Below are 26,548 nucleotides of genomic sequence, written 5' to 3'. Positions count from 1 at the left end.
TATTTACCGAGCTCTTTGGAAGCTGATCAGTTTCACTGCAGAGTATGGACTTCTGTACTGACACAGTGTGTGTGTGTTTACCGTTGTTGAACCATGAACCTATACATCTTGAATTAGAAGAAAGTCTATTATGTTTATTCCTGGCTCATAGGAACCTTGCAAGCAATTGTGCATAAATTGAAGACTTCACCTGAATCTCATTTAAATGACATATATCTATGTATGGATCTTTATTAAAAAATATTTGAACTGGATTTAGTTAAATTCTGGAATATTTGATTGGTAATTGAAAAACCACAGGAAACTTTATTGAAAAACCACAGGAAACTTCAGATCTTCATTTGTAAGTAAGTCAACCTGTCCTAAGTTGCACGTTGGATATCAAGAAGATCCAAGAGGTTGTTCATATATGCTGAACCTGAATGCTATTTTTTATCTTATTCCTCTCTTTGCAGTACAGGGATACTTAATTGAGAGCAATGATGTCTAGATAAATCTGTTTTGGTAGGTAGTCAGTTTGACATCTATTTTGAATAGATCCAACAAACTGACATATGATGGCATCTATCAGACAATGTTATGATGGTTCTAATAAAATAAGGAGAACCTTGTACACTGTCTTACACTTAAGCCTCACAGTTGTAGTCACTGTCATGAGGAAGAGTTTCTTGAGCCCCCAGATTTGTCCACAGGAAGATTGTGGAATTTTGTTCGAATACTTTAGACCATAGAAATCTTGACATAGCTAGCACAGAATTCTAGCAGGTATGATGTGCATTTATCTGAAAGTGTTCTTATGTTAAAGCGGCTCTCCTCAAGGTACAAAGCAGTCTAAAAAAAATAACCAAATCGTTTTCCAATCACAAAAGATTCCCAGCCTTGTCAGCTGAAGGCAGTTTATGTTCATAACAGGCGAATAGCTTTGTAATAAGCCAGTTTACCTTTGTAAGACATATGCTGTGATTAAAAAGGAAGGTACGTATACAGAAATGTGAAAATTAATATATTAACAACCTGCTTTTTGCTACATAGTAGGCCCATGGTGAGTCTTTTTTCAGAGTTGTGAGAATAAGATGGAAGGTTGCCATCTGAGTGACCCCTGTGGAGAAACAGTGGAATAAGTGTAAAATATAGCCCATCTGATATGATGACCTACAGTTATGGTATCTGTTAATCTGAACATTGCAGGTGTGAACTTCAAATTCATTGATTATGTCAAGATTTCTATGGTCTAAAGTGTCACTTGGTGTATTTGTAAATATTATGTTCTTGCATGTCAGGAATTTTGACCAATCCTTACTGAAATTCATTTTTGGCAAATATAATTGATTTTATATTTTGCCTAGGAGTGCAAGCTGACAGATGTGGGTGATTGCCTCATGGCCGCAGATAAACCAGTTCATTCATCCAATGTTATGTGTAACTTGGACACATTCTTTAGGTAAGAGAATGATGGTACCAAAATGTATTGTACATATGTGTTGGGTTTAACATTACCACACTAGTTCTAATAGATATCAACAATTAAAGAAATTCAGATATGCTTTACAACTTTTTTTGCATGTTATATTACTTACTGTGGTTTCAGTTATGTTCTATTTCTTTGTATAACATAAATTTATTGGAAGGTCAGAAACAGCATTAAACAAGAGCAATCAAATGAAGAAACAAACCCTTGCCTTTATAGAGAATTAAATGTAGAGGCCCATGTTCATTCCTGTCGCAAAATTGTGTTTCTGTAACTCTTCTGTATCTGTCTTACTTTTCCCAAACTTGTTTTTTTTTCAGTTCTTGCTTACAGTTAGCTAATAATAGAACATTGCATCTAAAAATAGCAAAACTGCATTGTTTGTCACCTCAATGAAGACTTCGGTTTTGAAAAGGCACATAGAATCATAGAGTTGGAAGGGACCGCCAGGGTCATCTAGTCCAGCCTCCTGCACAATGCAGGAAACTCACAACTACCTCCCCCCTACACCCCCCGTGATCCCCACTCCATGTCCAGAAGATGGCCAGTTATGGTCACTGTCTTAACTACTACAGTATCTCTGCTGTGATTATAGTCAGAGTAACCTTTCTGTGATCCAGGATGCTTTGGAGCTTAGTCTCTCTTACATTGTTTGTAGAGATCCCCTTCCCTCTTGCAGAAGGAGTCCTGGTTCTTAGCACCTTATTTCTCACAACACTGTTAGGAAAAGGGGGTATTGGATGCCACCACAAAATGGCTGTTGGGAGGAGTGCATTAATAGAGAATGAGGGGTTGGCCCATCATTGCCAAATAGACTGACAGCACAAATTGAGGGGGATGCCCACCTGCTATCCCTTGTTGCCCTCTTCCTTGCCTCAACCTTTAGCTGTGGCCCGTGAGTGCATGCACTGCCTGCCCGTCCTTTTCGTACTTCACACAGTGTGAGAGATTACATACAACTGAGTGCATTGTTTTTACACAGCTTGGGGAAAACAGGGCAACAGCAGCTGTCAGGCTTTGGCTGAAAGTGGAACAAGGGTGGATAAGCATTTGCCACTCACAACTCACATAGTCAAGAAGGTGAGGGGCAAATTGCATGGGTGTGTGAAACTTGTCGACTGTTCCTAAACAAATCAGCTCTCTGTTCTGTGTATAGAAAAATTTGTTTTTTAAACAGTTTCATCAGCACACTTTACAAATGCATTCGCCAGAAAGTTAATAATCTGAGTCTTGTCTACACTTTTTGGAACAAATCCTTCAAGAATTAGGAAACTTAAATAATTCTTTCCATTGTAGTTACCTTTTCTTAAAACTGTATTAAAAGAAGCCAGGTACATATAACTAAATATTGCATGGCAACTTGAATTAGACATCTGAATAGTTTTCTTGTTAGGATAATTTATTATTTTGTAGTGATGCATCTTCAAAATGTTCATATTGTTCTAGTTGTACAGGATAATTTATAGAGTACTGAAGGCAAAAATAGGCCCTAGCCCATAGAGTTCACAATGTGACATACTTCTCATTCAACACATCAAAGTGACTTTCCCATGTATACCTTAGGCCTCTCAGAGGACTCTTCTTTTTGTAGATCATGTTCTGTGTGATATTCTTCTTGGCCAATATATGCTACCCAGTAGTGTTTAGAAAGTTTCAGTTGCTTGATGAAGGTGTCCTTGCAGATTTTTTCATTGGTTAGTTTTCTGGTATCAGATGCACTTTGTAAAACAGCATGGAGAGCTAGCCTTATGGTAGTCTTGGTTCCAAAAATGTAACTCAGTCCTTAATATAGGATTCCTAGATTTGGCAGGTTGGGTTTTATTTTTTGGGATGACTTCACAGGTCAATCATTCTTCTAGAACTCCACCCTGCTTAAGGAATCCTTTCCTCTCAAACAGGATGACTCATCAGTGGGATGGCTATTCAGTCAAAAGAAAGGTGCTTGTGTTAGACAGGAACTTCTACATTCTCTGGAGGTATGTGTGTATGTGCACCTCTAGTTGAAGGCTTCCTGGCTTGTCCAACTTGAACATAGGTTTTTGTTTTCTTCTTAGGAAGAAAGTATGCTTGGATCTGTTTGAAACATGCTGGTTTACATAAAACATGTTTCTGTGAGTTACTGATAGTTCAGAATAAAGTAGAAACAACAGTTTTATGACTCCTAAGTAATACTTCTCATACAATATTGTTCGGTTTCCTTCCCAAACTAGCTGCGGTTTACTGGTTCCGTGTACAGCAAATAACCAGCATTTTATGTCAGGTATTCTGTATAGAATGTGTTCTGAGAGGACATGTTTGGTAACAATGTGATATAATCTTGAGAGTTCATACAACAGTATACTTAGTGTGATTTGCAAGTTAGCACATGTGACTAATAAAGCATCAACAATGGTCAGGGCTGTAGAAAGCACTCGCATGTCATGACCCATTCCTTGAGATTTTTAGAGCAACTGGAAGCCCTTAGACCAAATCTCACAATGGGAGATGCTGCCTTGTCAACTAGAAGCAAAAGTGGTGTAGAGAAAGTGGTTTCTGCAGTAACTGAACTCGCTGGAACATAATTTATGTGGGGGGTGTAATTTGAAGTACTTATCAATAAGTGCTTTAAGTGACCCTCCAGTGTGGTGTAGTGGTTAAGAGCGGCGGACTCTAATCTAGAGAAACAGGTTCAATTCCCCACTCCACATGAAGCCTGCTTGGTGACCTTGGGCCCGTCACAGTTCTCTCTGAACTCTCTCAGCCCATGCGGAGGCAGGAAATGGCAAACCACCTCCGAACGTCTCTTGCCTTGAAAACCCTACGGGGTCGCCATAAGTCAGCCGTGACTTGACAGCACTTTCCTCCACCAGGAAAATTAATTGTTCATCAAGGCTTAGCAGTCTTTGTTAGACAAGACTGATAGGGCTATGTTGGAGATTAGTGAGAATGGTGTAGAGCAGGGGTCCCCAGTGTGGTGCTCATGGGCTCACTGGAGATTTGATTGGCTGTGCGGATTTTAAAAAACTTTTTGGCAGTAGCTGCCACCACAGCTCAAAACTTTTCACTGTGTGACTGAAGGCAAGCTGCAACAGCATTTTGTGGCCGGCTCTGCATCATGGGGCAGCCATTTTGTAGCTGCATCCGCCACACCGTGTCAGAATTCCAAAGGTGCCTGCAGGCTCAAAAAGGTCGGGGACCCCTGGTGTAGCGGGTGAATATACCCTGAATTCAAACAACTTATTGGGTAACGCTTAAAACCATATAGTATAAAACTATGTTAATATAGTAGTGCTATGTTTAACACTAAAACCTTTGTTTTGTCGTCTCTGAGCAATACTAAATGGCTCTGTTAAGGCTCACAGTGAGTTCTTATTTTTAATTGGCAAGTCATACATCTGGCATGATAAATGTGTAAGTTGTAGTATTTTGTTTTTATAGCCTGTACTGCTTTTCTTCTTCGTTACTTTGTAAACAGTCACACAAGAAAGTTCAGAATCAGGGAGCCAATTACAATTTGACTATCAAAGCTAAACTTTCTACTTAAATGCTATCTAAATGCCTTCTGAGTACTGTTGCCAATTACATTATTTGACCAATTTGCTCTTAATGGCTTTATGTTTGGGAAAAACTGCTAAATTTTGTTCAGGTTAATTATATTACTATCTGTATATTCAAACATGTCCACTTTTACCGAAACCCCTACTTTTCAAATATAACAATATTTGCTTCAGAATATTTTTAAAGTGAATGCAACAGCGGCTAAAGTTCTTGGAGTGCAGATCATATACCGTAAGATTGCTGTGTAGAGGAATACATATTCAGAAATGTTGTCCACTCCCCCCATTATGGAATTCCTCTTCACTGACTGCTTTTCAAAATGACATGGAGCTTCAGGATCTTGTCTGTTTCATCATTAGAAAATCCAGTACATGTAGGCAAACCCAGTTTATAACATTAAATGCTTCTGTGTGAAAGATTACCCTGTTCACGGGTTTTTAATTCTTAATGAAAGGAATTAAACTTTCCTGTACAACTAAAAACATAGTATTCTACTGAACTGAAGAAGAAATAATTGAAAGAATTCTACTAAAGACCTCAAATTTACACATGCCATAGACATGTTACAATGTGGGTATACTACAGTGGCAATACTTCATAGTGTAAATTTTTCTTAATTTCTGAATATTCCTCAGCTTTCAGTATGAGCTAAAATTTGGAGTGAGGAACATACATTGTTAGATACCAGCCACCAGTTTCTGTCTTTTCTGTGATCGTCCTGTTTTTGGAAAACTATTAATTTAGAACTGGGGAATCACAAAGCTAACATAGAAACTGGTGACCTAACTAACAATGTATGTTCCTGGTTAGTTTTAAAGCTTTAGCAAAGTTTGCTATGTCTAAACATTGTTTTTAAAATCTTATAAATGCAAATATACTTTGAAAAAAGGTAGGATGCCAACCCATCTGAGGAAATGTCAAAACTGGAAGCTTTTAAAAGCTGCAATATAAGGAGTACAGAATTAAATTATCTAAGTATTAGCTACAGAAATCTTTTGCATTCATTTTAAAGGCCAAAATACAAGGGAAGATGATTAAAAATGCCCTGTGACAGTTGATGATTTACTTTGTGAACTCTAAGTTTATATATGTAGTGATCGGTAAAATGTAGTCTGCGACATTAGACATGGTACTACTAGACATGCTTGTTTCAGAGATGGAGGAGGGTAAAAGGGAAGGTTTCTCACTTAGTGGCACTTGGAGGGAAGGAGGGGAAGGGCTAAGTCCAAAGAGCAAGAAAGTTAGGTTTGGATGGATGGGAGAGCGGATTAAAGAAGCAGAGTGGAAACTATCATCTGTTGCCTGATACTGTAGTCTCTTCCCAGCTGGCAAAGTTCCGGAAATAGCAAGTGGGGAGGGTCCAGGTTAAAAGAGGACATGTTTGGTGATTTCAGTGCCAGAGAAGCTGCCCTGGAGAGGGTGGGACTGAACCTTTTCACCACTTAGCATTGTCCTCTAGTGGCAGAGGAACCGTCTGTGATGGAAAACTGAACCTAATCTGGCCCCTACCAGGATGCTACCTTTTATACCAGTCATTTACTATTGGAGCCAAACCTTGTTGGTTTTATATTTGGATCCTCTCTGTCATATGGCCAGATTTCATAATTCTGCCTGTAATGGGGAGAATTTGGGGGTGTTCTATGATTGGGAAAAACATTTGAATCCTTGAGATGGAAGTCAGAATCCTGGCTCTTATTCGGAGGCTCAGTTTTTTTCCTCTTTTTGCAAGATACAGGTAGAAAGAAGGTACCAGATGTAGGGGAAGATGAGCTGGATCTGAGTGGGATGATTGAATTATATGGGTGGCAGGTCTGACTAATGCCTGTTGGCAAAGGCCAGGGGATGGATTGATTGAGGGTTGGGGCTATATTCTTGATCAGGTTTCCGGAGAGGCCAGCATTGTACACCAGATTCCTGGGTTGTCCTAGAAGGTTGATTTATTGTCATGCAAAACCTCACCCAGTAATCATAGCCTGGATTTTGATGAGTCCTCTAGAAGCCACTGAATAGAACAGTTGCATAAGGCTATCCAGGCCCCCTGGGAACCTAGCTAATTTCTTGTGCACTGGCCTCTTGAAAAAAACCCATAGCCTGATAATTTATCTGCTTTAATATCAAACCTTGGTTCTCGCACAATCTCAGATGTTGTAAGGCCTGAGAAGTAATTATGTGGGGGTTGTCTTCCAATCTAGGAACTCTTGTGGGGAAACAGTGTATGGAAGAAAGGCAAGTGAAGAGGGTGTTGCATATTAGGTCTTAGCCATTCCTTTTGAAAAAACAAATATGGGCATACCCATACAGATACTGTACTTTTATATTTTAAAAGTTGGATTTTAAATCTGAATAGTATATAAGACTTGCTTTAATGCATACATTGTAACTGAATACATTGTTACTGCATACGTTATAACTGAATGTAAAGACTTTGTAACTTGCATTTACACATATTTACTAGAAGTACATCCATAAAAAGACTTGCTTTTTAAAAGTAGGTAAAGTCATTGAGTCCTGCTTAGTAGGTGACTATCTGAATAAGATAACATATCACTTCTCAGGAAGTGGTCCATTCTAAGAGTATAGTCACTCAAAGGCACGACCCGCTTCAATACTAAGTTAACCTTACATATAAACATCTTTTGCATGTTGTTACTTTTTTAACCATGAAAAGTGGTGGTTGTTTGGTTAACAGCTCCCAGACTTTTCTTCTAGTTGGATATAGCTTAGAATTTTAATACTTTTTTCTTGGCCCTCTACTTTTCTAGAGATCTACTGTACTTGAAAATTTACCGAAAACTTTGTAGCTTATATTCATCCCAGCATTCTTGTACCTGAAACCGTCTTGCTTTCGGAATGAAGAGGATCAGGCAGACAGATAAAGCTGAAAATCCAGTTCTTCAAAAGCAACAGAGAAGAAAAAAGCAAAAAACGGGTTACTGCAAAGCATCTCATCCTTATGGCTTGGTAGATTGGGGCAGCCTGCCACACCATGTAGTCTTGCATATATTTCAGTTCCTGCCTCTTGTTGATCGTGCTCGTGCGTCTTCTGTTTGTCGAAGATGGAATGAAGTGTTTCATATCCCTGATCTCTGGAGGCAGTTTGAATTTGAGCTCAGCCAACCTGCTACGTCATACCTCAAGTCTACTCACCCGGATCTCATCCAGCAGATCATTAAGAAGCATGCTGACCACTTGCAGTATGTCAGCTTCAAGGTAAAAAAGTTGACCTTACCTTCTCACAAAGGTTGCTGTATGCACCCTTTTTGTTTTAATTATTATGAGTCAGGGATAAAAATCAATGATTTTTTAAAAATTAAAAAATCTGATTTGCTTGGTTTAAATTTAAATTGGATTTTTAAAAATAAAATGCTTTTTGAGGAAAATCTATTAGTTTTCTATTTAAGATACATTATAGTCCAAAGGCTTTTCATCAGGAAATAAGGATTAGTTTTTAATTATGTAGCGTGAAGCTGTCTATTCATGCATTGTTTATTATTTATTTTGGTAAATGCATTCTATTAATCCATTCACAATGTCATGCTCTTCCAGAGGTTTCTGTAAGATTATTTTGAGCAGTTTTTCTGTCTAGCAGATATTATCACAGATGCTTGGTTTTGCTGTTCTCAAAACTGAATTTGTGTCTGCAGAGATAACGTGCCTCTTCACATCAAAAATGCTGTAAAATATACAGAGTTGAGAAAAAGACCATAATCCCATTGTGCCTTTGCAAATCTATGTACACAGAATCAACTCCTTGCCTCTTAAGTGTTACGTTTCAAAAAGTTTAATGAATAGAGGATTGTTTGGAGTGGAATAGGTGTGCAGAAGGAGCGAGGAGGGAGAGGCAATTACCGTGTTTCCCCAAAAATAATACATACCCATAAAATAAGCCGTAGCAGGATTTCTAAGCATTTGCGCAATATAAGCCATACCCCGAAAATAAGACATAGTGATAGGCGTGGCTATGCAGCGTACCAAGACTTCCCGCCAGTTCACTGTTTCCTCGGCCTCAGACCACTCGTCCTGTAGCCCCGCCCGTTTCCCCCTGCCATGCCCATTCCCGGGCCGGGCCCGCCGTTGTTCAGCTGGTCCGCGGGGAAGGCCAAGGGCCTTGCCTCCCGGAAGGCCATTCCCCACCCAGTTTGATTTGGTGCCAGCCGCGACGGAGCTCTGCTGGCCCGGCCGGGAGGCTCCCTCTGCACCGGGGCACAGTGAAAGTGAAAGTCTCCTCAGTGTAGTGAGGAGAAGGACACTGTGCTTTAGGTATTGTGTGTCCTCAGGGGGAAGAAGTAAAGCTCTCTCCCCCAGCACCAACCAGCAACAGTCTGTGGTCTCTCTCATCCCACACAAACACCAGGGGAAATCAGCGTGGAAACTTTGTGAAACCTAGCCTGCAAGAGGTCGTGATTTGGGTGAAGAATTCATGGGATAAAATCACTGACAGTGTTGTTGCCAATGCACTCCGAGCAGGTTACATGGATAAGAGCTGCTCATTTAATGAGAGCTCTATTGCTCGACATGAAAGATTGGGGCCAATGCTTCTAAAGGAAATGGAGTCGCAAGAAATTCAGGATGGAATTCCTGGTTTGGAGAGTTATGACGATGTTCCAGAAGAAGACGAGTTAACTATCTTTGAATAAATGTAGATTGTTGTACCATACTTAATAAAAATAAGACATCCCCTGAAAATAAGCCATAGTGTGTCTTCATGAGGAAAAATAAATATAAGTGTCTTATTTTCGGGGAAACACGGTAGTAAAAATGAAAGTTAAACCTTTGGAGCAGAATACTCCACAAGTCTTGGGATCTTTGTGTGTATAGCCTGGGGTTTATTCTGTCCCTGGAGGGAGAAAATCTATAATGGCAGCATGCCATAAACAAGGCCCAGTCTGGGAATATTTTAATGAAGCTCCTCTACCTATGGGTAAGGCAGGCATGCGTAAAAAATGCAAACACTGCAACAAAGAAATGCAAGGCCTGGTGGCCCAAATGAAACGAGATAGTTTTCCTCGCAATAATTTTAAAATTATCTGTCTATGTATTTCTAAAAGTATAGCCAAATCAGGAATTTTTGATATAACTGTAACACTAATCTAAAAAGTTGTTATTCTAAAAATGAAACCTTAATCTAGTTGTAAATATTAAGGTTATGCCAGCAAGAATGAGTCCTTATGTGGAAAACCATGCTTTAATTCTCATCTTACTGACTAGTAATTTAAATGTGATTTAAATTGATTTGATTTAAATCAAATCCACCCTGTAGTGAGTATTTAATTAAGGCACATAATATTTTAGTGTGCCTTTGTTTTTTGTAGACGAAACCCAAACATTTCTAGCTATGGCCTTGATCCAAGCCACAATGAATGGAACGGAGTTCACAGAAGTGATCTTTACAGATTCCAAAATGTATTCCTGAAAGTCATTAAGACTCAAAGGGAATAGAATTGAATGCATCGTGGAGAATGAGAATTGGTAGAGCTATCCCTTAAGTAAGCTCTTTCTCTGATTATGAAAGTGTAGGGTGTTATAAATTGCCCTTTAATGCAAGCCACCCACCCGCCCCACACAAACACAAAGCATTCTATACCATTCCCATGGTTTCCCCAATGATCAGAAGTGGCTTTTCAGCATAAGCAGGGAGAAGAAAGGGACAAGCAAAAAGTCTTCCTACAAAATAGTGACTTGCAGCCCTGTCTGTATTTAGCACTGGTGTTTGTTTTTAAAGGTCCAGTAAAAAGGCATGTTCACCTATAGACTTTGTAAATTGCCAGATTCATTCTTCTTAAATGAGCCAACGTTAAGGGGTGATACAGGAAATTCCTGGATTGGGAGTTACTTTTATCATTATGGGGGTGGGGGCTGAGTATCGTATCTCTTTCAAATATATTTTCCACCATATTTATTTCAAACTATAAGAATATTGGTGTCAATCACGTACTTGAAGCATTCAGTGTTGAAATTGCTGTGGGGAATATGATCACAGAGTCATGTAACAGTATAGCTGCAACCTGTGAACATTTTCTGTTAAATTGATGCTTTTGCGTTGATGTGTTTAAAATTTACACATCCTTGAAAATAAGTTTTAAGGAGCAGGTATGGATCGAATGCTGGTCACCTAAAGTCCTTGTAACTTAAATGTGGGGTCTCATTCTCTTTTTTTAACTCCCTGGATTATTTATTTTGCTGGTCAGGGCCACACGTTAGAAAAATACAGGTCGCTAGACCAGTTGACAGATTAAGAAGCATTGCCACAGCTGTTAATATTCCTACAGTGCAGCATTTGAGCCAAAGGGAACTCCATGACATTGAACTTGTACTAGATACCTTCAGCTTGCATGATTAATATGCTGACATTAACATTCTGACAACTTTCAATGAAGTATGGCATGTTCCTTAAAATTGTCTTTCAGGTTGACAGTAGTACTGAGTCCGCAGAAGCTGCCTGTGACATCCTGTCTCAACTGGTGAATTGTTCTATCAAGACACTTGGCTTGATTTCAACAGCAAAGCCAAGTTTCATGGATATTTCAAAGGTAATGTGCTGGCGAGTTTTGAACTTGCATTTACAGAAACTGTATAAAAATGGAGGGGGGCACATTCCTGCTCTGCAAGGTAGTTATTGTGGCAGTTTGAAAATGTGTGACTTATTACAAAATACATGGCTGGGCTGCGTAAAGTAATGAAGAAGATGACAATTTTGTAGTGTAATAAGGTGGGCTGGGGCAGAGTTTTTGATTGCAGTAGGTCTGTGTGTGGAAACTAGGGAAGCACATGCAACTTCAGTAGTGAATAAAATGGAAGTGTGTGAAGTCTTCGGTTAAGACAGTGTTTGATTGAAAGGAGAGTAAATCTGTGGCTTACTTTTGTATCTTGTTATTGGCAGTACTACATTCTACTCAACTCAGCAACATACAGATTTCACAGTGGCTTGACTGTCTTCTGGTTTTTACTTTTAAATATTTTCCCTTGAAAAAGCACTTGCATTATGACTTGTTTTGAAAGCTCTTTTCTTATGGTAGTAATACAGATGATGTTGTATTAGCTACTTGTCAGAATGTACTAAGACACATTAGCAACATGATCCCTATGTGCTATCTACTTCCCAGAAAAATAGCAAGTTAATATCCATGCCCTATTAAATACTATGACATGGTAAATTAGGACACAAGGTAATAACATATTTTTTCTTAATATACAGACTGTAATGTAGAATATTGGCATTTTCTTGAAGGTGTTATGTCAGGGAGAATCCAGATCACTGAAATAAACATGTTGACTGAAGATGACCTGATTATACCTTGAGTGCAAGTGAAAAACATGGTCCATGTTTGGAAGACCGATTGTAACCCACAGAGAAGACAAGAGTAAACATGAAAGAAAAGATATTAATTTTTCCCATTGCTGTATTAAATATTGTAGTTTTTACTTGTCGAAATAGATCCTGCCAGGTTGTCTTTTAAATAGTAGGACTTTTTGTTGATAGTAGATCAATAAATGACATATGCAATGGGAATGAAACCCAGCTCAAATGCTCTTTTAGTGGATACTGCTGAAAATTAAATTCATTTGGTGCAGGACCATTTACAAACTTTATACAGATATCCTGAATCATATGGGAAGTAACTATACCAGGGCCCTTGGCTTTTTAGCATATCCGCTTAGAAAAAAGATGTGAATGTTTGTTTTCACAGCCACACTGACCTGGTTGTCTCAGTGCTGTGTAATAAAGCTGTGTTGGGAAGCTGAAAACAGGTTTGTCAGTGGTGTACATGGAAACAACTCGTGGCATGTTCATGTGCTTGCTCCTCTCATCTCATGAGCGTAGTTGCAGGCTTTTCAAGTTTGGGAAGCCTTGAATCATGTGCCAGTTTATTATGCCATCCAGATGCAAGCAGCTCGTTCACTTCACCCCAGCCACACCAGGATTCTTAATATGGGTGTAATTCCAGTTTAAAATTCACCCTGGTGCCTCAGTGTTGAGGTCACAGTGAACTGGCACTGAATTCGAGGCTTTCCAAACCTGGAAGCCTTCACTCATTCTCTGTGTGTAGGGGGGGAAGAGGAGAGAAGCAAGGAGAGCACGACATGTTATTGGCTATCACTGAAACTTAGTTTGTCTGAAGGCAGCCATGAACTAAATAACTAAATGATTGCTGACGTGTATATTTGATCTTAATTTGTCTTTCCTCATCGAGCCTCAGGCAAAAACTTCATTCAGTAGTAATGCTATTAATGTGGTCGTTAATCCAGGCTCAGTCTCTATTAGTTAAGCAACTTTTCAGTAGATTATCCTCCTCAACTATTCAGCCGTAACTTCACATCCTGATTTGGCACTCCCTGAACTTTTATGGGAGGATGCTTGGGCTCCTTTCTCGGCTCAGAGGGACAAAGGGCTTCTTCAAGATGAGTGTTTCCTTTTCGTCTCAGCTCGGGAGGCAGGATTAAATATTTAAATTTCTACTGACTTCTGAGGGTAAACGCCCCCTATAGCCAGTTCTATTTCCTGCCTTTATCGGGAGAGCTGCCTTTCACAGCTCTCAGCTTCAAGGAACAGAAAATCTTACTACTTACTTACTATTCATTATTCTTAATCTACACTTTCCTGTCTATTCTGTATATACTATAGTTATTATTATCTTTCTCTATCGCCTTTTCTATTGGAAATAGAAAGGAATAAGTCAGGGAGGGATCCTTCCTGCCAAAACAAAATGGCGGATCGGCAAAACAACAACTATATTGCCTCAGCCGATTTCAACCCTAGCCTATTACAGGCTATGGCGGATCCTAACAAGCCCTCCACCAGTCATTCTCTTGACTCGAGGATCAAAACTAAAAAGAAAATCAGTACAAGTGGCGGAGGCAAGCACAAAAGGGCCGTCTCGGCCGGCAGGAAGCGCGCCAAACTCTTAGTAGATGCCCCCCGATATGCAGTTGCGCCGCAAAGAAGCGGCCGAAATGCTGCACCACAAAGAAGCAGCAGAAATACCGCGGCGGCCAGCGGCACGGAGAATACAGTGGCACCAGTCGCTTCTCCCACGCAGCAACTCAGGGGAGAGACTCAGGAGGCTGGCAGCTCACCCTTGCCTTGCAGCACTCCGTATCCGCCTGCAGGCGGCTCGCCTTTGGGTCACAGACGGGAAGCAGCAACGGAGACGGCGTCTACTGGTAGGATCTCCCTGCCACCATTGCAAGAAAGTGGGCTAGCCTTGCGAGGAGAGCTCTCATCACTTATTAAGGATGCCTTCACAGAAGGCTTGAGAGCGGCTCTACCTCCCCCCCTCTGATTACGCGCAGCGTCCTTCAGCCCCAACATTACAGGCAACCCAAGAATACTCCACCTTGGGAAATCGCCCAGCCCAGATTACTGCCAGTACCTCTTATGGGGAAGGCAGATGGCCCACCAAGGCGGCCCTTAAAGACAGCTCTGGGCAACAAACAATTCAAGGGGAGGAGGGAGAGAATTCCATTTATTCTGGAGATGACAAGAATGAAAGGGAGGAGGGCGAGTTCAGTTCTGACGGGGAAGACTTAATTGAACAGCCAAAGCAATCCAGAGTGTTTAATGCAGAGGAATTCCCTCTGTTACTGTCTAAAACTTTGGCAGCCCTCGATCTCTCAGAAGACTCGGATACATCAAACCCTCAAAACAAAAAGGGGATGAGAGAATTCTTTCACATGCACGATACCCCAGACTAAGTGGTCCCAGTACCTGAGTATTTTTTATCTCTCATGAAGTCAGGATGGGAAAAACCCATGGCTTCTAAACAGTTCCCCATAACATCAAAATAGTTTTACAATTTAGATCAAAGCACCTCAGACATACTCAAAGTACCCCTGGTGGAAGCACCAGTCACTGCACTGCACACATCAGATCTAGTTACCGAGGAAGGCCAAGCCATGATCAGGGACCCTGCTGACAGAAAGGCAGAGTTAGCTTGCAAAAAATCGCACGAGGCTTCTGCATTAGCAATTAAAGCGTCAGTTACATCAGCTCTGGTTTCCAGAGCAGCAATCATCTGGGCAAGAAAATTGGCCCAACTTATACCACAGGAGGAAAAGCAGGCCTGCGAAGGCGTATCCAGAATCTTAAGGGCAGTATCCTTCCTGGCTGACTCAACACTAGACACTATGACATATGCGGCTAGAGCCTTAGCAACAACATCTGCAACTAGAAGAGCCCTCTGGCTAGGGCCATGGCAAGTAGAACACTAAACTAAGTCGGTTCTAATGGGTTTTCCCTATCAGGGAAAGCGATTATTTGGAGACAAATTAGACCCTATTTTAGTAGAAACTAAAGATAAAAAGCCAGCCTTGCCCAAGAGTCTTTACAAGGATTCTAAGAATTTTTCCAACACAATACCATTTCGTTCATACCATACACTACAAAAATATAGGCCTCACCAGTGCAGGAACCAATGGAACCAGAACCGTAACTCCTTTCGTAGAGGACGGTTCAACAAAACATCAAAATTCTCCACATTCCAAGGCGACAAAGGGAACAAGCCCGGCTGCCAAACTAAACAGTGACGCCACAACACAGCTTGTGGGGGGCAGGCTCAATCTATTTCAACCACAATGGTCAACCTCCCATGCAGACCTGTGGGTACAAAACATAATCATGCAGGGGTATCAGATCGAGTTTTCTCACATACCACCAAACAGACTTCTGATATCCCCAACATCCAAAAACAAGGACAAACTTCTCAGAGCATCGGAAGCGATCCAACACCTGTTGGACATCAGGGCAATAGAGACAGTGCCTCCATTGGAACGCTCATCGGGAATCTATTCAGTGTTCTTTACTGTTCCCAAGTGGGACGGGGGATGGAGAGCCATCCTAGACTTGAAGTTCCTGAACAGATTTATTCTGTTGAGACGATTCAGAATGGAGACGCTGAAGTCAGTCACAGAGGCATTAAGACCAATGGAATTTCTAACGTCCATAGACCTCACAGAAGCATACCTGCATATTCTCATATACCCACAACATCGGCGCTTCCTGAGGTTTCTCTACCAGGGCCTACACTACCAGTTCAGGGCCCTCCCCTTCGGATTAACATCGGCACCACGAGTATTCACCAAAGTACTAGTTACTCTGGTGGCCGACCTTCAAAAAGGATAAGAATACACCCATACCTCAACAACATACTGGTATGCGCAGATTCAAGACAGCAAAGCTTACAGCACAAGACTAGTAGTGGAAAAATTGACATTCCACGGATTCATAATCAATTACAAGAAAAGCAAATTGACTCCCACACAACGAATAAAACATCTTGGGGTCGATATAGACACACAGACCAACACACTCTACCTTCTAGAGGAAAAAATCAACCTCATATCACTAGCATGCGCAAAGCCTTCACATCCCGGTCATCCAAACTCATGTCCCTTGCCAAACGACAGGGTCATATGGTAGCTTGCATTTCCACCATCCAATGGGCTCGCCTACATGCGAGACCATTACAATGGATACTCAGACCCTACCAAAGAGACATACAGAAAAAACGAGACATCAACATTCTCATTCCCAGAGAAGCCAAAAACAGCCTACAGTGGTGGTCGCAGAGGAACAACCTATCAAAGGGTCTCAGATTCATTTACCCTGTCCCAGAGCAAATATGCACGGATGCATGCACGACCGGATGGGGGGCAACATTTCACGAGCATATAGCACAAGACAGCTGGAATCTGCAGGAACAAAAATTACACATAAATGCATTAGAGATAAGAGCAATATTCAGAGCTCTACAGAGTTTCAGCTTATTTATTCAGGGAAAAGACATTTTAATAAGAACAGACAATGTGGCCGCAAAGGCACATTTAAACAAGCAGGGGGGATCACGATCATCAACCCTCCACAAGGAAGCAATGAAGATACTGAGATGGGCAGAGTCCAATCTAACCTCACTCTCTGCAGAGCACATACAGGGAATCACCAACGTGCAGGCAGATTGGCTAAGCAGAGAAACAATCAGCGAGGCGGAATGGTCCCTTCACCCAGACATATTCCAGAATATCACACAGATTCGGAACACCACTAGTAGACCTGTTCGCATCCAAAATAAACCACCAATTACCATGCTTTTACTCCAGGTACACTCAACAAGAAGCGGAACAGACAGATGCATTGACGGCTCCATGGCCCAAGGGAATGCTATATGCCTTCCAACCCCTTCCCCTCATACCACGGGTACTGAGGAGGATAAGAACAATGAAAGCACACGTCATATTCATTGCCCCATATTGGCCCAGAAGACCATGGTTCCCATCCTTAATACAGATGTCGAACAACAACATCTGGAGACTCCCAGACAGACAAGACTTACTGATACAGGGCCCAGTATGTCATCCCAATCCAGGATGGTACAAAATGACCGTATGGGTATTGAACGGTGTAGACTGTACAACTTAGGTTATACCGATGACATAGTCAACACCATTCAGGCTGCACGCAGGCCTTCAACACAGAGAATCTATAATTCAACATGGAAGGCATTCATTAGGTGGTGCAGATGCAAAAACATCAATCCACTCAAACCTAGAACACTAGGCATCCTGTCCTTTCTACAGGAGGGTCAGAAAATCTGTTTAGCTGCCTCCACACTAAGAAGGCAGCTAGCATCCATAGCCACTATCGTTCCTCGAGTGGCAGGACATAGATTAACCAAACATCCTCACATAAAATCATTCCTGAGAGGTATGAATCTTCTTGCTCCACCAGTGAGACACAGGTTTCCCACCTGGAGCCTGCATACCGTTCTAACAGCCCTCACAAAACCTCCTTTCGAGCCACTCACAAAGGTCGGGTTAAAATGGTTGAGGATGAAAGTACTCTTTCTAACAGCGGTAACCTCTGCACGCAGAATTTCTGAGATAGGAGCACTATCAGTTCGCCCTGGCCTCATCATATTTCACAAATATAAGGTGGTACTTCGACATGACCATTCATTCATACCAAAGTGCAACACAAAATTTCATAGAGAAAAGGACATAGTCTTACCATCATTCTGTCCTAATCCAAAGACACCTATGGAGAAGACATGGCACTCACTAGATCTCTGTAGAGCACTACATGTTTACATTTCTAGAACAGAGAGTATCAGAACATGAGAGTCACTATTAACATTTCACAACCAAAAAAGGGTAAACCCATGTCAAGGACAGCAATCAGCTGGGCCCTTTCCTTATGTATAAAGATGGCTTATAAGGAAAGTAAACTACCCATACCCGGAGGCATAACTGCCCATTTGGTACGAAGCGCGGCCACATCTACAGCCTTCGATAGACAGGCTCCCATAGAGGAAATCTGTAAGGCAGCCACATGGTCGTCCGTGTCTACCTTTGTGAGACACTACAAATTGAACCTTTACTCATCAGCAGAGGCCGCTTTTGACAGACAAGTATTGCAAAGCATATTATGGGACGTCTAACCCTCCCTGGGCCGGGACTGCTCTTATATGTCCCATCTTGAAGATGCCCTTTGTCCCTCTGAGCCGAGAAAGAGCCTTGGCTACTTACCGTGAAGGCTTCTTCTGCTCAGAGGGATGAGGGGCATCTTGCCCTCCCAGACGTCCATCACAAGTTATACCCTAGTTACAGTTCAAGGTTGCAACTTAAACATTAGGCTTGTATTTCGTTAATGGTTAGTTTTTTTCTTTAATTTCTTGTTTTTTCTACTATGTGATCAGAAGACTAATGGTCACAGTAGACTGGCAAATTAACCTATTCTCAATTATAAAGCTTGGAAAGTTTTTCAGTGGCTATAGGGGGCGTTTACCCTCAGCAGTCAGTAGAAATTTAAATATTTAATCCTGCCTCCCGAGCTAAGAGGAAAAAGAAATACCCATCTTGAAGATGCCCTTCGTCCCTCTGAGCAGAAGAAGCCTTCACGGTAAGTAGCCAAGGCTCTTTCTATTCTTCCATCTCCCCTTATATACTATGAGCTAAAAGAGGCAGAGGGAAACATGAAGGAGGCCAAGGCTCTGTGCAGGCTCACTCATGGATCACTAACCCATGGCTTGGTGTTACGGCAGAATGAAAGATGCTAATTTTTTTCCCGTCATGAGACTAACACCGTCAGTCGTCGTGTGGAAGACGTGTAACTGCTTAGCAAATATTTTCTATTTTGTTTCTTTGAATAGGCTCACTTTGTATCAGCGTTGACAGTAGTATTTGTCAATTCAAAGTCATTATCCTCCATCAAGATTGAAGACACACCAGTAGATGATCCATCTTTGGAAGTCCTTGTTGCTAACAATAGCAATACTTTAAAATTGCTTAAAATGAGTAGCTGTCCTCATGTGTCGCCTTCTGGTAAGTAATAAATCTGGCAAAGCAAAAATATAACCTCTAAGTAGCAGTTGATGTTGAATTATTTCTGCTAAAAATTTATTATTTAAAATCTGGTTTTATTATGCCAAATGGAATACTTTATCTACCGTATATACTCGGGTATAAGCCGACCCGAGTATAAGCCGACCCCCCAAATTTGAGGCCAGAAAAGGGAATTTCTTATTGACCCGCGTATAAGCCGAGGGGCAATAAGAAATTCCCTTTACCGGCAATGCTGCGCTCTAAAATGGCGGCCGCCATTTTAGAGCGCAGGGCCCTGCCCCAGGTCGCCCTCCCGCCGGCCTCCGGGCCCTCCCACCCCACCCCGACCCCAGTGCCATTCAAGGGGGGGAGGGGGAAGAGCCCCTTACCTGGAGAGGCGGCGAATCGGTGGCGGCGGCGCGGCCTTCCTGGGCTGGCAGGAGGCCCCCGCCGGCCGGAGGGGGCCTCCGGCCTGGGCGGGAAGGTCCCTACCGGCCAGCCAAAGGCACCCAGGCGCGCGGGCGGCGGGGGCCTCCTGCCTGGGTGGGAAGGTCCTTGCCGGCCGGCCAAAGGCGCCCAGGCGCGCGGCCGGCGGGGGCCTTCTGCCTGGGCAGGGCGCGCGGCCGGTGGGGGCCTCCTGCCTGGGCGGGAAGGTCCCTGCCGGCCGGCCAAAGGTGCCCAGGCGGCGCGGCCGGCGGCGGCCTCCTGCCTGGGCGGGAAGGTCCCTGCCGGCCGGCCAAAGGCGCCCAGGCGCGCGGCCGGCGGTAGCGTGGCCGGCGGGGGCCTCCTGCCTGGGCGGGAAGGTCCCTGCCGGCCGGCCAAAGGAGCCCAGGCGGCGCGGGCGGCGGGGGCCTCCTGCATGGGCGGGAAGGTCCCTGCCGGCTGGCCAAAGGCGCCCAGGCGCGAGGGCGGCGGCGGCGCGGCCGGTGGGGGCCTCCTGCCTGGGCGGGAAGGTCCCTGCCGGCCGGCCAAAGGTGCCCAGGCGGCGGCGGCGCGGCCGGCGGCGGCCTCCTGCCTGGGCGGGAAGGTCCCTGCCGGCCGGCCAAAGGCGCCCAGGCGCGCGGGCGGCGGCAGCGTGGCCGGCGGCAGCATGGCCGGCGGGGGCCTCCTGCCTGGGCGGGAAGGTCCCTGCCGGCCGGCCAAAGGAGCCCAGGCGGCGCGGGCGGCGGGGGCCTCCTGCATGGGCGGGAAGGTCCCTGCCGGCCGGCCAAAGGAGCCCAGGCGGCGCGGGCGGCGGGGGCCTCCTGCCTGGGCAGGAAGGCCCCTGCCGGCCGGAGGAAGGCGCCTGGGCCCGGCGGCGGCGGTGATGGAGGTAAGTTCCCTCCTCCCTCTTCCCTCCTCCCCCCTCCCTCTTCCCTCCTCCCTCTTCCCTCCTCCCCCCTCTACCGTATTGACCCGCATATAAGCCGAGTTCGGCTTTTTCAGCCCTTTTTTTGGGCTGAAAAACTCGGCTTATACACGAGTATATACGGTACTTTGCTTTTTATGATGTCAGATTTGTGGAGATTTGATTAAGCTTTTTTTCATTCTGCTGGAGGAAAAAAGTTGTATACATGACTGTATTTTGTTGGTTATGGATTTCATTCCTTTTCCTTATTTTTTTTTTTTTTTTTTTTATGAAATACAGGGTTGGCTTAATGCAAAATATATCTTTTTTTCTCCTTTTATTAATTTTTATTTCTTTGCAATTTAAGGTTATTGATGTATAAAAATAGCTAATAGCCTCAGGTTCTTTAAAGTTATTTCATTGGCACAGAAGTTGGCAGGGCCATCTTTTAGTATTACAGGGTTGAGCTTGCAAGTGTAGACACAGTGTCAGTAGTACGCTTGCACAGGCAAGTTCACAGAATGCACCAATCACGGCCAGCCCCACCCACCATATGTGACTTTATTTTGCTGGTTGACCAGGGCCAACCCTATCTTAATGGGCAGATGACACAGAGTGATCCAACTGGATTCTAAGAGCAGCATTCTAGTACTTCTGTCTGTATTCATTCCCATTAGAAGCCCCAGACTTCTAAGCCAACTCCCCCTTTTTTTTTTCCTGCAGCAAAGTCAGTAGGTATGGACACTGGCACTTATTCTAAGGGGTTTTGTTCTGTTTTGAGCCACAATGCAGCAGCATGCTTTCTAGTACATCACTAGAAAGTGGTGGTGGAGTCCCCGTCTTTAAGCAGAGGCTGGATAGCCATCTGCGGGAGTGCTTTGATTGTGGGATCCTGCATGGCAGGGGGTTGGACTGGGTGGCCCTTGTGGTCTCTTCCAACCTTGTGAACTACAGCAGTCACTCTACCCATGCTGTGGTCTGTGCCATTCAATTACCTTAGCAGTTTCAGACTTAAGTTAACTATGTTTTTTTATATATATAATTTTTTATTAGTTTTTTATAATAAATCCAAAAAAACCAAAAAAATATACATAATAAAAGAAAAGAAATAAAAGAAAAAATAATACATACGTGTATAGAGCGTAAGTTTCTGTTAATACATTATTATACATATAAGGATATATATGTATGTCCTTCAAAATCCCACCCCCCACCACAGTGCCCATCACCCATGGACTTCCGATGGAGTGTGGTGACTAAAAGAAAAAATCACATTATTATATAATTCGTTAACTGTATTTTTAAAATCCGTTTTTGCCAATTTATCCCAATATGCAGCGGCCTTTGACCATATAATTTTAAATTCCTCCATGTCTTTACCATGTAAAGATGCTGTAATTTTGGCCATCCGCATATACATCCATAATTTTTCTCTCCACTCTTTGATTGAAGGTTTATTTGTTTGCTTCCACTTTTTAGCAATTGTAATCCTTGCTGCTGCAAAGCTATATTGACATATGACTCTGTCACCTTTATCCAATTCTTTTTTTGGAATACCCAATAAACAAAAAGCAGGATCTCTCTTAATTTTTACTTTGATCAAATTATTAGTCTCATTAACTATGTTAATGACTGAGTTAATGATAAAGCTTGGCCATAGCTCAGTGGTAGAGCATCTGCTTTGAATGCAGAAGGTTCTGAGTTCAGTCCTCAGCATCTACAGTTAAAAGATCTGGTGGTAGGTGATGTGAAAGACTTCTGTTTTAGGTACTAATGAGCTGCTACCAGTTGGAGTAGGCAATACTGATCTTGATAAACCAGTGTTCTGAATCTGTAAAGGCAGTTTCAAGTGTGGGGTCGGGGGGGGGGGAATGACAAAACGCGATCGTCTTTAATGTAAACTTAACCAACTAGCCTCATTTAATTCAGGAACTTGAGTATGTACACACTTAAGTAGTTGAAACTGAGTTGCTTGTTGATGTACTAGCAAATTAAGGATGCAGTGGTACTGCTTTTCAGAAGCATGTAGTGCTTTTGGGTTCAAAAATGCATGCATTCTTAAAAGTATGTTAATAGATTTACAAGCAGTGACAGTAGTATCTAAATAAGCATATAGATTGCATTTGATAATTCCTAGGATTTATGGGCTTGTTTCTCATTGGATCAGGCTGCCTTGGAGGAGTCTAGGTAGAAAGGTGGCATAGAAATATGTTTAAAAATAACATCATTTAACCTTCAGTGTAATACCTAGCATTTGTTTGCTAAAAGGCATCATGAACTATACATAGAAAGAACTACTTCGCTTGGAAAATTCTTTATTTAAAGCCTTGAGACAAATTCTGTTGCTAATACAGGAAGATATATGTGGTGGACAGAGCCCCCAGACTCGTTGTTCTGATAATTCTAGTGCCCAGTTTGAAATACTGTACCAGCATGAGATTAATGTAAATGGGGGGTTTTATGCTGATTTTATTGACATTATTTTCTTATCCCTAGGAGTTCTGTGTGTTGCAGACCAGTGTCATGGCCTCAGGGAGCTTGCTCTTAACTACTACTTACTAAGCGATGAACTCTTGCTGGCTCTCTCCAGTGAGAAGCACGTTAAACTTGAACATCTCCGTATAGACGTTGTGAGTGAGAATCCTGGACAGGTTGAATTTCACACCATCAAAAAACAAAGCTGGGATGCTCTTGTCAAACACTCCCCCAAAGTGAATATTGTAATGTATTTCTTCCTATATGAGGAAGAGTTTGATGCATTTTTCAGGGAGGAAACTCCTGTAACCCACCTTTACTTTGGTCGTGCGGTTAGCAAATCGATGCTCGGCCGTATTGGAATGAACTGCCCGAGGCTGATTGAATTGGTCGTGTGCGCTAATGGCCTTCAACCACTGGACGATGAATTAATTCGCATTGCCAAACGCTGTAAGAATCTAACTGCCATGGGGCTTGGTGAATGTGAAGTGACTTGTCGGGGCTTCATTGAGTTTGTAAAGGTGTGCGGAGGCCGGCTCAGCCAGCTGTCTATTATGGAGGAAGTGCTGATTCCCGACAGCGACTACGATCTGGATCAAATTCATTCCGAAGTTTCCAAGCACCTGGGAAGAATGTGGTTCCCCGATATGATGCCAACATGGTGAACAGTCCGTGGGACAAAAGGCCAGAATGGCCAGAACTGGTTGGACAGGGCATTGCTGTCTATGCAAATAAGGAACTGTAAATATGATATTGAATGATGTTCCTCAGTTAATTGCATAGTGGCAGGGTTATGCCACATTAAAAATGGAGTAAAATATACTTAGTAGTCTGAAAATTGGAAGTGCATTTATTAGGTAAGATGTGCTTAGTTCATCCTCCAGTTAATAGGAACATTTTTTTAAAATACTTGGTTTAATACAGGGTACTACAGTATTAGTATTTCTGGGGTGGCTAAGCAGTTTGGCCTTTGCCTAACAGATGTCGGAAACTTTCAGTTAAGCGCCGCTTCTCCTGTTCCTTTTTAAAATTAATGTACAAACTTGTAAACAGCAGCTTACAATATAAAACTTGAAACCTGAATGTATTACTGTTGTGGAAAACGTGTTTATGCTACAACAGGACAACTCTGTAAAGGCACTAATATGGTTCGTCATTAACAGGTTGAAGAGTTGCTCTTAGTTGTACTGTAGTACCTGTAAGAAAGTATTGGTAAATATATACCATCCAGTTCATGGTAACTCTAATTACTAACAATGAATAGAGGTACTGCAGATATTAGCCATAGTATTTATATCCAGATGCCTTGAAGGATGCATTATCCTTACCAGCCTCTACCTATAAGCCCATGTGAAATAGGCAGATGGCCTTGTGGAGAACAAGTTTGCTTACTCCAGAAGCTTTTCCTGTCTTGCCTACATGCTACACTTCTAACCAGTTGATATTTTCCCTGCCAAACCATCCCCAATAGAGAATCCATATCAATTCCTGTAATGGAAATAGAATTGGGAAGGGAAAGGCATTTACTGTATAATGTTAACATTCCTTAAGAATCATGCCTTTACAGTAGCTCTTTCTGAACTTGTAAATAAAAAAGACTGATCTTATTGAATTCATAAGTTTGTAGGGAACCCCATCCCCCTTCACCTTTGTAATATTTTAGCTGGATAAAACATTTGTTTCTCAGGCTAGGCTTCCCAGCATTCAAACAACTATAGCTGCTGTGAAAATGGTTCTCCTTTCATCAATATGTGTTCTGGTGATAGGTAACTTGTTCTTGTCGCAGGCACTTCTTGGATAATGTCTGTAATCTTGCCTTACAATTCAGATATTGAAACCAGCCTTTAAAAGTGTGGGAGCCTGATTTCTTTGGATTCTTTGGGTTTTTGCTCTATAAAGTGCTTCTGAGTTTGATTCATTCTTTTCTTCTTCCCAGGAGTGGTGCATATATCTGTAACTCCAAACACAGGAGGACAAACATGTTTTTCCTCCTTACCTTGGCTCTAATACAGTTTACAGGTGTCTCAGCAGTGCTGCAGAGTTTGGGCTAGTATGAGTATAGTTTAACGGTCCTTGCTGTAATCTGGAACCAATATTCTTCTTTCCTAAAATATTCTATCTAGGAAGAATTTTTCATGTTTGTCCACATTGCTATTGAGCCTGTTCCATCATAGAGCCTAATAAAGTAAATACATGTGTTGGGGTCAGCTTGCAATTTAAGCTGAATCAGGAGGTAAAGTTTTTCTGGGATTGTACCATTTAAAATTGCAGATGTGAGGTTTTGTTTAAATACTCCTGTATGTTGAAAACGACCATGTCCCTTTTTCAGTGGTTTTGCTGGGCCGTATGCTAAGGATCTTTTTTTCAGACCGGCTGTGTCCCTTCCCTATTCAGTTAGTGGACTCCTTGGTAAACATCCTTTTGCAGTGTCCTTACGTGTACTAATTTAGGACTAAAATGGATTATACCATGTTTTAACAAATGTTCCACATTTTCTCAAGCAACTTTGGAGCAAAAGGTTCAGTTCCTCTTAGAGGACTCTGACCCTCAGTGTACTTATTTTGTTGCTCGTTTTTTGGAGGCTGCAGAGAAGAGTCGAAGGGAGGTGTTTTTAGAGATGGGTCTTATTTAAGTTTTATGATTTTATTGTTCAACACCTCTGTCTAAGAACAGGGGAGAAACAAAGAAAGAAAGAAAAACTACTATACATGAGAGAAAGAATCAGTCTGGCTGTCATTGGAATGTTGTCTTTCTGCAAACAGGAACATTGCTTGAATAGGGAAGCATATAAACCTGCAAACACCTCTCCTGATTAACCACCTGCCTTAAAAATCTAGTGTTGATGAGCTATGGGGTTAGGATATACCCCTCATAGTAACAGTTGAAACAATGCTGCAAATGACTGCAGATTAACATAAAAATCAAGAATTTCTTGAAAAGAAACACTGTTCTAACAAGGTATGGCATTCAGTAGTTTCCTGCCACGTGAAAAGTAGATTTGAAATAGCAAACTTTTACATGGAATATTTTGAAAAGACAGCATTAGAATCGGCACCTTACAAACCTACAGTCTGGTTCAGGTTTGTAGATGATACATTTACTATTTGGAGCCATGGTGAAGAAAAATTAATGGACTTTTTAAACCATCTTAATAATATCCATCCAAACATTCAGTTTACCATGGAAAAGGAAATTGAGGGTAAACTCCCATTTCTTGATACCCTTGTCATCCGTAAAATAAACTCTCAGTTAGGTCACAAGGTCTACCGGAAACCAACTCACACAGATCGCTACTTACACAAAAACTCCAACCACCACCCCCGACAGAAAAGAGGAATAATCAAAACATTAATGGACCGTGCAAGACGGATCTGTGAACCACAGTTTCTCAAGGAAGAAACTAATCATCTAAATCACGCACTGCTAGC

At 42.2% G+C, this 26,548-nt stretch overlaps 1 protein-coding gene across 2 annotated transcripts; it reads left to right on the top strand.

The window, feature by feature from the left end:
* Window positions 1–1,337: 1,337 nt before the first annotated feature.
* LOC130482739 (F-box/LRR-repeat protein 21-like) lies at window positions 1,338–23,940 on the top strand. Of its 2 annotated transcripts, none has more exons than XM_056855581.1 (5): window positions 1,338–1,441; window positions 7,768–8,215; window positions 11,413–11,535; window positions 19,147–19,318; window positions 23,142–23,940. In XM_056855581.1, the coding sequence occupies exons 2-5, from the start codon at window positions 7,856–7,858 to the stop codon at window positions 23,783–23,785; spliced, it is 1,299 nt and encodes a 432-aa protein (XP_056711559.1). In that variant the 5' UTR covers window positions 1,338–1,441; window positions 7,768–7,855; the 3' UTR covers window positions 23,786–23,940. The 2 variants fall into 2 exon arrangements, with proteins under 2 accessions (XP_056711559.1, XP_056711568.1); XM_056855590.1 differs by lacking the exon at window positions 1,338–1,441 and adding an exon at window positions 3,366–3,444.
* Window positions 23,941–26,548: the final 2,608 nt, after the last annotated feature.

This window comes from Euleptes europaea, chromosome 1 (assembly GCF_029931775.1).
Source record: "Euleptes europaea isolate rEulEur1 chromosome 1, rEulEur1.hap1, whole genome shotgun sequence".
NCBI lineage: Eukaryota > Metazoa > Chordata > Lepidosauria > Squamata > Sphaerodactylidae > Euleptes > Euleptes europaea.
The sequence above is the reverse complement of the archived record's forward strand: the minus strand, read 5'-3'. Positions and strand labels throughout refer to the sequence as shown.